The sequence below is a fragment of the Leopardus geoffroyi genome, chromosome C3 (assembly GCF_018350155.1).
Source record: "Leopardus geoffroyi isolate Oge1 chromosome C3, O.geoffroyi_Oge1_pat1.0, whole genome shotgun sequence".
NCBI classification, from domain to species: domain Eukaryota; kingdom Metazoa; phylum Chordata; class Mammalia; order Carnivora; family Felidae; genus Leopardus; species Leopardus geoffroyi.
The window spans coordinates 109,400,715-109,418,027 of record NC_059338.1 but is presented as its reverse complement, the minus strand read 5'-3'; the positions used below and the strand labels follow the sequence as shown (position 1 = coordinate 109,418,027).

Sequence of the window (17,313 nt, the reverse complement as noted above, 5' to 3'; positions counted from 1 at the left end):
TGGTTCCCCAAAACATTTTCCCCACTGAACTACTACTTTCTACCTGCTTTGAGATTTCCTCCTCTAGAAGCACTCACGTTTTTGCCTTGGACAACACTGATTCTAAGAGACCACTGTTAAATATTCATCTGTTATGTGAAAGTGTTGGTCTTTTTCTATGAGGAAGGTTAATTTATCAGTCTGATGGTTATCACTTGGAAAGACAGAGAGAGACTGAGCTGTTGGCGAACAGACACTGCCATCAAATAGTTTAGTTGTGGTAAAATTGATTAAACCCTGACTATCCAGCAACCAAAGCTAATTCTGAGCGGAAGCGTCTTAAACTTGTATCTCACACTTTGTTTTTCTGGAACCACCCCCATTTCCAGTCATCTACATTCAACTATGTCAAGAAAGAAAAGAAAAAAAAAAAAAAGACTCCATTTTATCTTTACTTGACCTGGCCAGCACTGGAGGCACTCAATAATATGTTTGCTGAATGGATTTTAAAAAATCAATTTTCACAGTCCTGTAAGTCTTAAAAGATGGCCTAAATTTATACAATAATGGGAAAAGTTGATACAATCTTACCTCAAACGAGCTATAGTTTAGATGTCAGCTGAGTAATTTCAACGAACATATCCTAGATACACCCTTTGAAACCTGTACAAATATATACGTCAATGGCAAGTTAGACCTTGCAAACATAAAGTTAAGGCCTCACATTTATGTCACGTGGTAACGTGGTTGATGTTAGAGAGCCAAGACAATATTGAATTCCAGGAAACATCAAAGAAAACTGATTACAGGGGTTTCCACTGTGAAAACAATGTTTTTTTCCTGTTCTGGATGATGCCATTGTAGGTCACAACTACTGACCCTCTAATTTCTTTACCAAAAGAAAAACAGTCCATTCTTAAACTTTTACTGGGAGTGCTTCTAGCATAAGCACATTGTAACATGCTTATAATCTATAGGAGCATAAGCATCCTTTAACAGACTCAAAGAGCTTCCCATAAAAAGCAATTCTTTTCTTTGTAACTCCTGTGAAGGAAGAGGTCCAATAGGTTACATACAAAGAGGCTCAAAGTCCCCTCATTTTTCCTACTTTAGGATGTTTTGTGGTAAAACAGATTTAAAGCAAATAACTCTCCTCTTTGTTGAAAACTAGTAGGGTGAACATGCTTATTTTGTCTTTATATAAGTAATCATCTGTGTTAAATCTCTGAAAACAAAATTTTAACATTTTAGAAATGTATATTCAAAATGCTTTTCGAGCATAAAAGGAATGCTAGGCCTATTATTATTGATGAAAACATGATTTAGACCAAGAGTAACAACCAGTTTGATTACATTGTTGTAAAATAAGAAGGCCCACGGATTTGTTAAAGAACAAGACAAAACACACTTATGATCACAGGTGGAAGCCTGGGATCCACTACATCAAGATCACTGGCCCCCACTTGAAAGAATATGAACACGGCTAGAGGATGGGCTCGCCAGAACTGTGTTTCTGATCTTAAACCAAGCCAGAAAGAAAGGGAAAGCTCCAATCCCTTTTGATCTCGTTCAATGTATGTTTCCAGCATAAACTGGCCTTGTTTAGGCCGACGATGTTTTCCCAGTAATACTCCGGTGAGACAGGAGGGAGTCTTGCAACTGCAACCCGAGAATACCGGTGTTCTTCGCACGGAAATGGAAAAGCTGTGTGCTGAGTCTGGGGACACACACGCACGCAGAGCATCTGCACGGAGGTGACATTTGGTTGCCCTTCATGAGCTCCCTGCTTCTGAGAATGGAGTGTCACTTACTATTTATTTTTTTTTAACTGTAAAATGATCCTGGGAGGGGGGTGGATTATGGGTGGAACGAGATTCACCCCACACTCCTAGAATCCTTCCGGGAGAAGGCGGATTCAGGCTGGAGGGGCGGGAGTGTTCGGGACCGAGAGACTCAGGAGTGACCCCGCGGAGGTCACAGCCGCGGACCTTTGCGTCCCCGTCCCAGGGACCGACGCCCGGGGGACGAAGGTGGGGGCGCCCGCGCTCTCCCCAATCAGGGGCAGTTAAGTGAACGGCTGGCAACATCACAGCCCGGTGTCCTTTGAGAGCCGGCAGGCGGGCGGCCCCGCCCGTGTCCCCACCGGGCGACGGGCCCGGCCGGCCCTTACCTGGTTCCTGCGGTACCACGCACCCGACAGGGAGCCGTTGCCGGCGCCCAGCGCCCCGTACGTGAAGTTCCGGGACAGCTCGTCCACGGCAGCCGAGGCGGCGGCCATTGGGGCTCGCTCCCGGCGCTCGGGCTCGGGCTCGGGCTCCGGCCGCTCCCGGCCCCGCCGCTCCGCCAGGCGCCGCGGAGGGGGCGCGCCCTGCCGAGGCCGCGCCCCGGCCGCGCCGGAGCCACTTCCTGCTCGGCGCCGGGGACGGCGGGCGCGCCGGGGCCACCTGGCTCCCGCCCCCCGCGCGGCGGCAGGTGTGGCTCCCGCCCCGCGCGGCCTCAGTCTTCCCGCGCCAGGTGCCCGCGGGGAGCCCGGCCGGCCGCGGCCTCCCGGGACGGCTCGCGGCGCACTAGACCGCGCAGGGCGGATCCCCCGAGGGCGCCGGGGGGACCGCACCTGCAGGGCCGGGAGGGAGGTGTCTCGCTGCCAGCCCCGGCCAGCGCTCGGGCAGCAACGCACGGAAGTGGATGGGAGACAAACGCACCCAACCCAGCGCGGCCAGCCACCTTCCTCCCTTCGCCCCGTCTGTACCTGGCAGCTCCAGCCATGACTTTTCTCACTTGCTTTTTCAAAGTTGTTTGTATGTGGGAAAGTCACGAGTTCCCGGAAATACTGTAAGCAACACGAGAATAAAGGTTGGATCGATTACATCTCGATGCCAACAATTGATAGGTCCTCAGTAAATATCCCTGCAAGGAAGGAAGGAATCTGCGGTAGCTGGAGGACCCCAACGTTTCTTTCAGAAATGGGTTTTCCTTCCGATGGAACCAGAAGGAGTTGCTGAAACTTTGCCAGCTACTGGATATAAGAAGTTAGAATTGGGGGCGCCTGGGTGTCCTCAGTCGGTTAACCACCCAACTTCAGCTCAGGCCATGATCTGCGGTCTGCGAGTTCGAACCCCACATGGGAGCTCTGTGCTGACAGCTCAGAGCCTGGAGCCTGCTTCAGATTCTGTGTCTCCCTCTCTCTGCCCCACCCCTGCTCAGGCTCTCTCTCTCTGTGTGTGTCTCAAAAATAAATAAAACGTAAAAACAAAAATTTTTTTTAATTCTACTGGGTTACTACAAAGGATTTGTAAGATATCTTGAGATTTTTAGGATTCTATATTGTTGCCTGAAGCACTGGAACTTACAATTCTTTTGTTCACAAAATGCTGAGGTTCTTCTTACATAACGTGTTTTGACTGCCATGACTTCATTAGAGAGAGACCTTCATGAAGAGAGAATAGTTGCCTAGTGGAAAAACTGGGAGAAAATTTTCAGTGTTTGTTAGGGGAAGTGCACGGGTGAGAGAAGGAAATGAGAAAAAAAAAATCATTTTAGGTAGAGAAGTATGAAGACAAGTAATCACCAAGTTCTGCAGTTTTTTGCTTGAGCACCCAAAATGTTCAAGGAACAGTTAATATGGTAGCTAACTACTTGCAATTTTAAGAGGCTCATTTATTTCAAATTAATATCTGAAGGAAGAATGTTTTTTTAAATATCTTCTGTAATATCACATTGTGTTGGCGATTTATTAATGCTTCCATCAGTTGAGATGCTTTAGGGTACAAGTCACAGAATATCCCAATGCAAGTGGCTTAGAGAAAAAACACCTGTTATCTCTGGAGGGAAGGTGGTTCTATGTGGCTCTGTGATGTCATCACTTGCATCTTTCTGCTCTACTATGCCTGATGTATCAGGCTTTTCCCTTTGCGCAGTGGCAGCTCCAGGCATCGCATGCAAACATGACCGCATTTAGAAAAAAGTCAAGGCATTTCTTCTGATGCATCTCTTTACTGAAGAGGAAAACCTTTTCAAACTCTCCCAGCAGACTCCCCTTCAGGTCCCATTAGCTAGGATTAGGGTCACATGCCCATCCACGTTCTACCAGCAAGGGAGGCTGGGAAAGTGATTCTTGAGCATTTCCAGTCTCCAAAGTGGGAGGCGAGCTCTGTCAGCAAGGAAGAAACCAGGATGGGGTGGGAGGGTACTATCAGCAGAGCCTGGCACAACCACTGCTTAATATATTCTATCAGCCAGATTGTAACTAGTCATACAGTCTCTAATAAGCAAGATAATAAATGGATCGTGTTACTTTGCTGTTTAAAATGCTACCAAACCTCTCCATTGACACAATAACATTCATACTTCTTAAGCTTGGCATATGAGAGACTTTATAATCTGACCCCCATACTCTGCTACACTCAATGCACTCCCATTTTATTTTTTATTTCTTTTTAAAAAAAATTTTTTTTAACATTTATTTATTGTTGAGAGACAGAGTGTGAGCAGGGAAGGGGCAGAGAGAGAGGGAGAGGGAGGGAGACACAGAATCCTAAGCAGCGTCCAGGCTCTGAGATGTCAGCACAGAGCCCGATGCGGGGCTTGAACTCAAAAACTGTGAGATCACCACCCGAGCTGAAGTCAGACGCTCAACCGACTGAGCCACCCAGGCGCCCCCATCTTATTTTTTAGTTAAAAAAAATCATTTTCTGTTTCTTTGCATTTATTTAAACAACTTCTAATTGTGGAGGAAGACAGCACTTGGTACGGACTAGGTCCGTGTGATGTGTAGCCGGTAACATGCTGTTCTCCAGATTCCAAGATGCCCCTGAAGTTGCTGTGGCTGTCCTGGTGTGTGGGGGTGGTTGGAACAAAGAATTCGTGACCAATGTTCTTTTCCACACAGTTCACAAGGAGGCGGCAGGAATGCTGTGTGAGCTATTTTGGTCCCGGCTGCGTAGGAGTTGCTGGAGGCTGCTCTGGGGTTTGTGACGGCCTCTACCTCTTAGGAGGTTTCTTCAGGGGATGTCCTGTTCACTTTACAGGACACCAAAAGCCTTTAATCATCTGCCTATTTTTAGTGCTGAAATGGTGGAGGTCTGTTCCTCAGTTAACTCAAGGAATTCTATTCAGATGCCACATCATTTGAAGCTAAAACCTGACTCCACGGCTGTTTTGCTGTGGAGTTGCTTGACTTCTCTGTGCTTTGCATTCATCATCTGTAAAAGGGGGGATAATGAGTACTGAAACATAGAGAGTACTCAGTAAATGCTATCTTTTACTATTGATGACCTTGGGGGAGGGAAGAATTCCTTAAACAAACAAATACACACACACACACAATACAAACCACAGAGGTTAAGATTGATAAACGCAATTGCAATAAAAATTAAGAACTTTCATAAATCAAGACCATAAAATATAAAGAGATAAGTCATAAAGTGAGAACATTATTTGTCACGACACATAACTGACAGGGGCTCACATCCAGAATATATAAATAACTCCCATGGGTCAATAAGAAAATGCCAGATAACCCAGTGGAAAAATGGGCAAACACATAAACAGGCATTTTTCATAAGGGAAAGTAAGTGACTGATAAATATATAAAATGGTTCCATCTCACCGATAATCAGGAAAGCAAAAAAAATTTTTTTAATTTATATTGTCTCAGTTCATTGGGGCTGCTATAACAAAATACTACTGACTGGATAGCTTACAAACGACAGAAATTCTTGGCTCACAGCTTTGAGGATGGGAAGTCTAAGATCAAGGCATCAGCATGGTCACATTCAGGAAGACGCTCTTCTTGGTTCATAGCCAGCACCTTCTTGCCGTGTTCTCACATGGTAGAACAGGCTAGAGATTTCTCTGGAGCCTCTTTTATAAGGTGCTAATCCCATTTATAAAGGCTCCACTTCCTAAGGCCTCACCTACAATTACTATCAATCTTTGGGGAGGCTCGGATTTTAACACATGAGTTTTGAGGTGGGGGGGGGGGGACATAAACATTCAGACCACAGCACATACCGAACATTGATAAGGATGTGGAGTAACAGAAACTCCTTTTCATTGCTGATGCTATTGACATTGGGCAAATTTGGCATTATTTGGTAAAGGTGAAGGTGCATATATGAATTTCACTCTTAGGTGTATACCTCAGAGAAACTTCTGCACACTGATAGTAGGAGAGGTGCACCAGGATAACAGAGCTCTTTGTAGAAATTTTTATTTTTATTTATGTTTTTATTTTATTATTACTACAAAAGATACACATTTATGTCTTGTGACATAACTTTCATAACTGTGATATATTTTATAACTAATACAATGGATTAATCAAGAAAAAAAAAAAAGCGGAGCGCCTGGGTGGCGCAGTCGGTTAAGCGTCCGACTTCAGCCAGGTCACGATCTCGCGGTCCGTGAGTTCGAGCCCCGCGTCGGGCTCTGGGCTGATGGCTCAGAGCCTGGAGCCTGTTTCCGATTCTGTGTCTCCCTCTCTCTCTCTGCCCCTCCCCCGCTCATGCTCTGTCTCTCTCTGTCCCAAAAATAAATAAACGTTGAAAAAAAAAAATTAAAAAAAAAAAGAAAAAAAAAAAAAGCAAGGTTTTGTGGTCAAAATTTCCCAACAGTTCAAGGTCAGTAGACCTGGATGTAAGTTCAGTCTTCTATTCCTTATCAGCGGCATGGCTTTGGGCAAATTCTCTGAAAGACAGTTTCCTAATTCATAAAGTTGGGAATGATATTTCAAAGGCTGTTGTAAACATTCAGTACTTGGTAATATGAGCGAGAAACACCTTACAGTCAGCTCTGTTCACCAAACACTTGGTGCCAGGAGCCAGAGGCACAGGGATGAATAAAGCATGGGCTCTGTGCCCCAGGGGCTGACAGCGACGTGAGCAGACAGGTAAACAGGTAACTTTAGGGTGAGAGCTGGGAGACAAGAAAAAAGTTGTTCGCAGCTCAGCTTGGGAAGGTAAGTGGTACCTGAGAGGGTCATCTAGAAGGGGGTGATGAGTGTTCTGGATCCTGAAGGATGAGTTAGCCAGTGCAGGAGAGGGGTGGGGGTGAGCAGGGCTGACAGCAGGAATAGGCATAAACCAAGGCCAGAGGCCAGAGACAGCATAGTGTCCATATTTCCACATTAGTCTTGGGTGAGAGGAAATCTACCCTAGAATAGGGACAGGAGGACCAGCAGGGCCAGGAAATTTAGGTTTCGTGTGCTGGGCTATCAAGGTTGGACTTGACTCCTAATGGAAGCCACTGAGTAAGTTTACAACAGGTCAGGATTGGTGCTTTAAAAGATTCCCTGCCTGAAGGGCAGGGATGGTTTAGGTGGAAAACACCAGAGACAGAGAGACAAGTTAAGAGGGTGCAATGACTCAAGTGAGGATACATGACGACCGTGGAGAGATTTCAGAAATGTTTCCAAGCAAAACCAGCACAACCTGTTGATGGGGCAGGGGAGGGAGAGAGAAGAAGGGAAGGAGGGGGAGGAGATGGGAAGTAGGGGGAGGAGAGAGAAGAGAGAGTCTACAATGTGTTCTAGTTTGGGCTACTGGCTGCTAAGGCAGCACAACTTGCCCACACTGGGGACTAGGAAAGAGGATTCTGTTTAGGGGGAGAGGGTGAGTTCAGCTGGAGTTGAAGGCTCCTTGAATTTGAGGAGCTTGTGGGGCATCTGAGCAGAAAACGATGTGCACGATTATCCTAAGATGCAGGGGTGAGGTCTGGGGCCAGAGAGATTTGGGAGTCACCAGTGTGCAGGTGGATGAGACTGGCCAGGGAAACCACATGGCCTCCATCTTTTGGAGTAGGACCAGGCAAACTTTTTCTATAAAGGGCCAAATAGTAAATAGGTTTTGTGGACCATATGGTCTCTTACCATAACTATCCAACTCTCCCGGTGCAGTGCAGAAACAGCTACAGGCAGTATGTAAATTAATGTGCATGGCTGTGTTCCAATAAAGCTTTGTTTACAAAAAACAGGTGGCTGGCACAAACCAGAGTTTGCTGACTCCTTCCTTTTCTAGAGAGAGAAGAGCCGAGTGCAGAACACAAGGCCAACAAGGACCACTTGAGAGGTAAGAGAAGAAACTTGCAGTCCTCTTGGCGAGTGAGTGACAGAATCCCAAACCAAAGGGAAGTTCAGTAACTGATAACTAAAACCTGGGACGGCAGGGATGGAGCCGGACCACTAGATCCAGGAACTGATTTTTGGGCACGGGCTTCATCTTCAGGCCAGCCCCACATGGTGGGGGCATGGCCAGAGCAACTCCTAATGTCCATCCTTAGAGGCTGGGTTCAGAAAGGTAAAGGGAGTGTGATAGGTTGGTTACTGTTCCCGGTTCTTCGTGCCCCACTCCCATGCAGGGATATTTGTATTATCCACTCCCACTCCTCCCCACCTCCCTCCCCTCCAATTACCAAGTGACTGCAATTCCTCCCACTTACAGGCAGCTTCTCAGTGATGCTGGGTTTGGCCACACGGTCTGCTTTGGAAATGTGGATAGTGACAATGTGACAGTTCTGGGTCAAGGCCATCCGAGGCATCCTGTGTTTCATCTTGCTCTGTATTCCTGGGCTCTCTTCGGAGAAGAGTAGGCCCTAAGTAGCCGCTCGTCCAGAGAGAATGAAGCCTGGGCAGCACACCTGAGGCCAATCCTGGCCACATCGGGCCTACAGACTCATGGATGAGAAAATAAATATTGGTTGTTATAAGCCACTGAGATTTTGAGAGTATTTGTTATACAGCAACACAGATCCATTAAAGGTGTGCCCCAACCAGCTTCATTTAGAAAGTCCTGGTGGAAAACTGGCCTGATTTGGGACGTGTGATCCATCTCTGGCTCAATTACTGAGGGCAGAGAGATTTGGTTTTATGCTTGGCCCACAGGGATTGTTACTCACTCTCTTCAGGGAGGTGGGGGCAGTTACTAAGGTGAGGAGAGGGAGGCTGAGTGGACAAAGGCTGCAGCCAGTGCCGTGAAGAAGAGGCATACAGTCATGCCAGGGAGACGGGCAGGGGAGAGTAACAAAATGAAGGTATGTTGAATTATGCCACAGGTGGCAAAGAGAAGGGCAAGACAATAAATGAAAGGTATTCATTGGCTTTGGCAATAATGACCAATAGGCCTGAGTGGTCTTTGCCTGGGTGGTTTCAGTGTTGGGGGTGCCAGCCAGGTTATAGTTGATGGCAATATTTCCATAAACTGTAATTCACTATATGAGTGTTAGCTATTCCTAAAAAGGACCTTAGGTAGGGAGCAGGTTAGGAGTCCGTTAAGGGAGAGTCAGGAGTTTCACTTACTAGCGCATGTCTTTGAAACCACAGGTGGCCCCAGGGAGAAGGGAGTGTTGGGGTCACCCACATGAGAGGGAGGTGATTTTCAAAGTGGGAGATATATCCCGCAAGGATGGAACCAGGATGAAGGGTGGAGCACAGTCCTGGTGTGACCCTCAGGGCCGACAGCAGCAGAATTGTATCTGGGAACCAGACATGAAGGCAGGATCCAAGCGACATGGAATTGAAAACAGCAGGATTTAGTGAGAGATCACGAGGGAGGTGAGAGAGGCCAAGGGAGGAGAGAGCTGATAAGAGTATCTGGGCTCAGGCCTGGAGAAACGGTACCAGAGCCAGTCCTAACACAAGTGTCCAACTGGCAAAATATTAGTCTAGTGCCCTCCCCCTTTTGGGACTCTGACCTCTTGATTTCTTTCCAGGCCTCTTTCCTTAGCCCCTGTCCTCCTTCTGCATCCTGTCTCTCTTGCCTTTACTGACATCTGACTGTGTGGGACTTCCCAAGGCTATGTCCCACCCAAGCTGGTCCTCCCCAGCCGGTCCCCCAACATCTTTCCCTCTGCCTCCTCTGAAACTGTACCGTGTTGTGTCTCATTCCTTTGGTCTCCACTCTCAAGGTGGCATCTAGGAATGGGTGCATGCCAAGATACTAACGTTAATAGGTCTTCTTCCATGGCTATTTGCATTCTAAACGGACTCTCCTGGTAACATGACATCTTAACCCAAAGGATTTTTTCTGTCAAAGGAATAAAAATTGGGCAGATGGAGGTGGGGCATGCAAAGTTGCCTCTCAGCTCTTACCATATAATAGGTTTGTCACTGATGGGGCTTGTCATGAACTGGAGAAGACATTAAGAGAAAGATAAGAACCTTAGTTTTAGGTGACAACACAACAGATTTTAGATGTAATTGCCAAATGAAGACGCCTTGATGTGGGAAATATAGGGCTAGACAAATGGCCACAAACCCGAGGTCAAGATGTAGTTACCCATATCTTGGTATTATCCTTTTCTTCCAGTTTATATCTTCTGTGCTGTGGCGGAGTCCGGACTTCTGCTGCTCAGTTAAGAAGGCCAGCTAGGTTGGCGAATTAGTGAAGGTTCTCCAGAGAGAAAGAATCAATAGGAGATGCAGATATAAATATAGAGATATGGATACAGATCTCATGTGATTATGGAGACTGAGAAGTCCCAAGATCTGCAGTGAGCAAGCTGGAGATCCAGGAGAGCTGATGGTGTCAGTTCTAGTCTAAACAGAAGGTTTGAGACCCAAGAAGAGTCAAATTTTCAGTTCAATAATGAAGGCTGGAAAAGACTGATTCCAGCTCATCAATCAGGCAGAAGGAGCTCTGTCTTAATCTTTCTTTTTTTAATTGAGGCCTTCAACTGATTGGAGGAGGCCCACCCACATCAGGGAGGGCAATCTGTTTACCAGTCTACTGACACAAATCCTAATCTCATCCAGCAACACCCTCACGTTATTCCTAGAAAAATGTTTGACCCAACGTCTGTGTGCCCTGTGGCCCGGTCAAGTTGACGTTTAAAATTAACTGTGACAGTGAGCTCCTCAAGGAGGGAAATAAGATGATCCTGTGTTGCATTGAATACCAATGAAATGGCCTGTGGAACCAGGTGTGACAAATGTGGCAGGCACAAGTCTCACAGACATAAATTTGATCATTTGTACCACTTTTCTTTGGCCTGGAGCTTGGTTTCTGTAGTAATCCAATTTGTCCTGTAGGTTTTCTATGACCGTTTTACTTGAACAGGATTTACTTTCTATCTTTCTCCGCCTCTCCTTTTCCTTCTCCTGCATCGACATTATCATCATACTGTCATCAGCAGTAGCCGAGGTTTATTGAATGCCTGCTGCTCTCATAGCTCTGTGCCAGGAAGAAATCTAGGATTCATGGGGGAACTAGATCTTTCCCTTGCTTTGAGTGGCTTAATTACAGTTCAGGAGACAGAACATACACGTAAAGAGACAGGTAAATGCAAACCAACTATGAACTCGTTAACTAGGTGCTAAGTGCAGTGGGACCTTCGTCTTAAGACTGCTGAAAAGGAGTGATTAGCAGCTGAAAGTGGTCTGGAAAAGCTTCAGGACATTTCTGACCTTTGAGCAGGGCCTGAGGGAAGAGTGCGTCCAAAATAAGTGTCAGGAAGGAGAGAGACGGCAGGAAGGGAGAACGCCCCGGAGAAAAGTGAAAAGTGTCAGTGTGTGCAGGGACAGACAGCAAGTCCCGGTTTGGTGGGCTCCTGAGCCATCGAACAGCTTGATGCCTGGAGAGTAGCATCCAGGAACAGCTTTAGGTCCAGGTTGCTAATTAAAATTTTTTCACTGTGTGTGAAATTTTCCAGGATCAGCACGGAGAGTCATCTGCGTCTCATGGAGGCGTCTTCTCCCCAACACAACTTCCTAAACCTGTCCAGCCGGTCAAGAATCACTGCTGCTCTACCCAGTGACACACACTCCCTCTGAAAAAGCCTGGAATTGCACATGATTAAAAGAAAGAGAAAAAAAAAGCAACTAAAGAAAAAGCCTCTGTTTTCACGTGCACAGTTAATGCTGTTTTTCTATGGTTTGTCCTGTTTGCCTGTCACAGCAGTGGTGTGCTGTGGATTTTAAAGCAAGCATGGACTGGTCTAGTGGTTCTCCCGCAGGATCCTGCTCAGTGCTGTGCTCAATTTGCTTTGGGGACGGCATAGAAACTGTGCGTGCGACGAGACAGTGTTAGCTTTGCTTCCTGTCAGCCAATCGTGCAGCTCACTTCCTCCCTCCAATTTCCCCAGACCTCCTCAGACCTCGGGAGGCTGTGTAGGTTATGGAGAGAGTCAAACACTGTGAGAAACTACACATGCTCCAGTCCTGCTCTGCTACAAACCAGTTGTGTGGCCTCAGGCAAGTCCCTTTATCTCTCATTTGCTCATCTGTGAAATGAGAGGTTTGGACTGATGACCATGCAGAATGTTTCCAACTCTGAAGGATGAGTTTAGGAGGATTTGTACCTTCTTTGAATTGCATCAGACAGTGTTTTTCTCCTCTGGCTGCTTAAGGGAGGGGAGAGTAGCTCTAGAAGGTCCTCATTCCTCTCTCTAAAATGGCTTGAGATATTAGTCCCTAATCAAAGAGAGTTGGCTTTTACCTACCAAACACATTTTTTTTAATGCTTATTTATTTTTGAGAGAGAGGGAGAGAGAGAGAGAGAGAGCGTGTACGCATGAGTGGGGAGGAGCAGAGAGAGGGAGACACAGAGTTGGAAGCAAGCTCCAGGCTCTGAGCTGCCAGCACAGAGCCCCAAGCGGGGTTCGAACTGGAGAACAATGAGATCATGCCCTGAGCCAAAGTCAGATGCTTAACCGACTGAGCCACCCACGCACCCCCTACCAGATACATTAAAAAAATATCTTTTATGGGTATTTTCAAAAGATGGAATATTTAGAGAACTCTAAATGTAGGAGGACTAACATTCAAATAATGCCACAATTTAGTAGCTGTATGATCTTGAACCTGTTCCTTCAATTTCTGGGACTCAGTTTCCTCATTTGTATAATAATAATAACAATGACAAGAACCACAGTCCTGAAGGGAATTGTGAGGATTAAATATGTAAGCATCAAGCCCTTAGGACAGTGCCTACACATAGTAAATATCCATGAACTGGAGCCATTAGTATGAGTGTCGCCGGTGTATTGGGGAGGAAATGAAGTGTAGGGTTATAGCAGTTGCCAGCGGGAACAGGATTAAGGCAGATCTGAGTTTCAATCTGGGCTTTGTCTCTAACCAGCTGTGTGGCGTGGGCAAGTCATTTTACTTCTTCATGCCTCAGTTTCTTGCTCTTTATGGGAGTAATAATAATTCCTGCTTTGTAGAATTATGAATGAACTTCCAGCGAGACAAGGCATTCACTGAGCCTGAAGAAGACAGAGCAAGCATTCCACAAATTTCATCACAGTTGCAAACAAACAAAAGTAATAACAAGTGCTGTGCTTCCTTCCCCCACTGGCTTTCCTCCAAGGGTGGCAGTAGTGAAAGGAAAATGTCCTGAGGAGAGGGATTGGATCATGCTTCGTAAGGGCAAGTCCATCTCCACCTGGTTTATCCTATAGCTTCAGTATCTAGCAGGGTGCCCAGCACATGCGGACCCCAGAAAGAAAGCCCTTACTGATAGTGGAAACAAGAAAGACGCTCAGAAGTCATTCTTCTTTGACAAGACCTGGCTTAGTTTTCAGGCTTTCAGGCTTATGTCGTCTTCTGCCTAAACAATTCCACCCAGGAGGACATCCAGAGATGTTGAGACCCCCTCTTTACTCCAGACTAGTCCTGTCCAAAAGAAATATGATGTGAGCCACATATGGAATTTTATTTTATTTTTATTTTTAAGTTTATTTATTTATCTCTTTAGGGAGGGGAGAGGAGCAGAGGGGGAAAGAGAGACAGATTCTTAAGCAGGTTCCATGCTCAGCGTGAAGCCCGATGTGGGGCTCAATCTCATGATTGCGAGATCATGACCTGAGCCAAAATCCGGAGTAAGACATTTAGCTAACTGAGCCACCCAGGCACCCCCCACATATGGAATTTCAAAACTCTTAGTGGCTTTGGTAAAGTAAACAAAAATAAGTGAAATTCATTTTAATAATGTACTTTATTTAACTCGCTATATCCAAAATATTATCATTTCAACAAATAATCAAAATTAAAATCAAACTCAAAATTATTTAATATTTTTTGTATTAAGTTTGAAATCTGGTATGTATTGAATTTGCTGCAGATCTCAATTCAGGCAGCATATTTCTTTAAAAAAATTTTTTTAATGTTTACTTTTGAGAGGCAGAGAGACAGAGCAAGAGCAGTGGAGGGACAGAGAGAAAGAGAGAGAGAGAGAGAGAGAGAGGGAGACACAGAATCCAAAGCAGGCCCCGGGCTCTGAGCTGTCAGCACAGAGCCGGATGCGGGGCTCGAACTCACAAGCTGTGAGATTGTGATGTGAGCCGAAGTCAGCCGCTTATCCAACTGAGCCACCCAGGCGCCCCGAGAGAGCATATTTCACGTGCTCAACAGCTTCATGTGTCTAGTGGCCCCTATATTGGAAGGCATAGCTACAGACTAAGAAAGCAAGATCAAGCCTCTTCTTCCATGCACCCTCAAACGCACCCTTCAGTTTCACTTCCTGTCTGAGGACCCACTTATTTCCCAGGTGGCTGCCCTAGAGAAAGTCTTCAGGCTTCTTAGAAGATACACCCACCACCCACATGGCTGTGCTCTGCCCTTACATGTCTCCCTAGAAAAACCATACGAGAACACAACACCATAGCCTCAACGCCCATGCCACAGGATATACACGTACAACAGGGAATTAATTTTTCAAGGCATTTCCAAGCTTGCTACTTGAAATATCAATGATCTAATAGTGTCAACTACCATCCTCTTTTTTCAGTCATGCCTTTGGAGATCTTTTCCCACTGTGATCTGGCCTTTATTCAACCCTCTCTGGTAATTCACTTATTGAGGGCCTGCTATGTGCAGCAGAGTTAGGAGCATGGTAACGAGCAGGAAGAATGCAGTCAGTGCCTGCCCTTGGGAATGTTAAACTTGGGTTGGACAGGAGGATGAGTAAGCAGGATCCTTTTTTTTTTTTTTAATGTTTATTTATTTTTGAGAGGGGGAGGGGAGGGGCAGAGAGAGAGGTGAGACACAGAATCCGGAGCAGACTCCAGGCTCTGAGCTGTCAGCACAGGGCCCCCAACCTGGGGCTTGAACTGACAGGCCATGAAATCATGACCTGAGCCGAAGTCAGATGCTTAACCGACTGAGCCACCCAGGTGCCCCAGCAGCTTATAACATGGTATAATGGGGGGAATAAATACTAAGTACTCTGGAAACTCATAGGAAGGCAACTCACCTAACACAGGAGTCTGTGTGTGTACGTGTGTGTGTGTGTGTGTGTGTGTGTGTGTGTGTGTGTAAGGGGGCAATCAGGGAAGCAACATCTAAAGTAAAACCTGAAGTTTGAGTTAAAATTGGAGTGTGGGGTTGTTGGGTGTGGGGCTGGAGAAAGAAAGAGAACATTCCAGGTGAGAAGAGAACAATCACATGTTCCAGAGGGTTCAAAGTAGGGGGTCTGCAAATCATCCCATCCAGCTGGAGTCTGGGAAGACTAAATTTGTGGCTTGGGTAGGCATAGAGGAGGCAAGGAATAACTGTGGTTAATAGGTAGGGCTTTATTTAAATTCCATTGTAAAGATCCTAGGAACTCCAGCTCTGGTTCTGATTTCTTGCCTGCTGTTTACAGGGTATCTCCATGTTTCACTTACATTCAGCATGTTCCAAATCACTCATCACCTTCACCCCTCTGCTAAATATTCCATACCGGTTCTCTATCCTAATTTCTCTGTCTCTTATAATGAGATCAGCATAATTTCAGTCCCCCCTGCAGCTAAGACATCTTTCATCTCTTTGATATCTTCACCCCTGTACCCAAGCCATCACTAAATCTCACTGATTTTTTGACTGAGTATCTGAAGACTTTGGTTCAAGCACTTTCTGGCTTCCTTGAAGATAATTCATCACTCATTTTTCTATAATAGCTTTAAATTTTCACCAAGGCTATCCAAACTCCGAGTGGTATAACTTGTACTCCTTTGAGATATCATTTTGGAACAAACCAGCAGTTTTAAAAAATCACATCAGATTATAAAGTAGGAAAATAATTCCAGCAGTCCAGAAAAGCCCCAAGTAATTTTTGTTGGAAAAACATTTTATTTATTTTTTTGATTCTAATGTCTTCTTATGTCTTAAAAAAAAATCATCTACCTTCCTCTTGAAATTGTAAGGCCATATTACCAACATAGAGAATCCATAAACAGGGATTTTTATTTGTCTAATTGTGCCCCTCCCTTTCTACACAAGCCCTTTCCTGAATGTATTACCTGCATGTTTACTCACTCTAAAAAAATGTTCAACACTGTTTAAACTTGCCCTTGATTACCAAGTATCTTACTTCACATTGGCTCGGCAATTCATTATAACCACACCCTGTACTGGACATGGAAAATTTAAAACACAAGAACCAGACTGCGTTTTGTGTCTCATGAATAAATGAGAGGAGAAACGATGATCTCCTCTGGTTGCATTTTGTCAAATTGTAAGCAAAATGTCCACGGGCTGAAATTTCCATTTTAATCAGCAAGTATTTAGTGAGATTTAAGGACTGTGTTCAGCATGAAACTACTTGTTAGAGGTATGGTAACCACGTTTTCTACAAATTAAAAATGAGGACACATGGTGTGACAAGTACTGAAATCAGTACTACCCTGGAGAATTTGGGTTAAACTACTTGATTGCTTTAGGAAATGTCCTCAGGTTTATAATTTTATTGGAAACACAAGTCCAACACACATTTATTTACTTGGCCACCGAAGAGTGAACACTTAGTACAGGAGGTACTTTGTTAGCTGGTAAAGTTACAAAGATGGAAAATGTAGACGGTTGCTTTAAATGCTTTCTGAAACAAGGTAGGACCTTGTGAGGCTAATTTCATGTGTCAACCTGGCGAGGCCACGGTGCCCAGTTGTTTGGTCAAAACTAGCCTCCATGTTGCCGTGAAGGTATGCATGTTTTAGTTGCAATTCACATTTACGTCGGTAGACTTTGCACATCTACATCAGTAGACATCCACAATGTGAATGGTCCTCATCCAAACAGTTGAAGACCTTACGAGCAAAGATTGAAGTTCCCTTCAAGATGGGAAAATTCTGCCTTTAGACTCAAGACTGCAATATCGACTCTTGCTAGAATTTTCAGCCTATCCGCCTACCCTGCAGATTTTGAATGTACTGCTTTCCACAGTCGTGTGAGCCAATTCCTTAAATACATCTATCTCTCCTCTCTGTATACATGCACACACATGCACGTGTGCACACACACACATACATCCTGTTGGTTCTGTTTTGCTGGGGAACCCTAATATAGTTCTCATAAGAACTGTTATTTATTTCCCATTCCTGAGATAATCTATGCATTTTTAGGCAGAATTGTATAATACCCTCCCC

At 45.3% G+C, this 17,313-nt stretch overlaps 1 protein-coding gene and 1 long non-coding RNA gene across 4 annotated transcripts in view; one reads left to right on the top strand and one right to left on the bottom strand.

Annotated features, from left to right (window-relative positions):
* The window catches only part of NIPAL2 (NIPA like domain containing 2), an 83,369-nt gene extending 79,457 nt beyond the window's left edge, over positions 1 to 3,912 (bottom strand). The window contains exons 1-3 of the mRNA XM_045455835.1: positions 3,847 to 3,912; positions 2,729 to 2,809; positions 2,150 to 2,546 (exon numbers count right to left, since the gene is read on the bottom strand). Of these exons, the coding sequence (XP_045311791.1) occupies positions 2,150 to 2,546; positions 2,729 to 2,809; positions 3,847 to 3,912 (544 nt within the window). The remainder of the gene's footprint in view (positions 1 to 2,149; positions 2,547 to 2,728; positions 2,810 to 3,846) is intronic.
* A 2,789-nt stretch (positions 3,913 to 6,701) lies between these two features.
* Positions 6,702 to 11,780, top strand: LOC123585695. 3 transcript variants are annotated; one of them, XR_006706374.1, is made up of 3 exons: positions 6,702 to 6,937; positions 7,951 to 8,045; positions 11,623 to 11,780. It is a non-coding gene; the product is annotated as an uncharacterized LOC123585695 (long non-coding RNA). The 3 variants fall into 3 exon arrangements; XR_006706373.1 differs by lacking the exon at positions 11,623 to 11,780 and adding an exon at positions 8,418 to 8,641; XR_006706375.1 differs by lacking the exons at positions 6,702 to 6,937; positions 11,623 to 11,780 and adding exons at positions 7,541 to 7,684; positions 8,418 to 8,641.
* Positions 11,781 to 17,313: the final 5,533 nt, after the last annotated feature.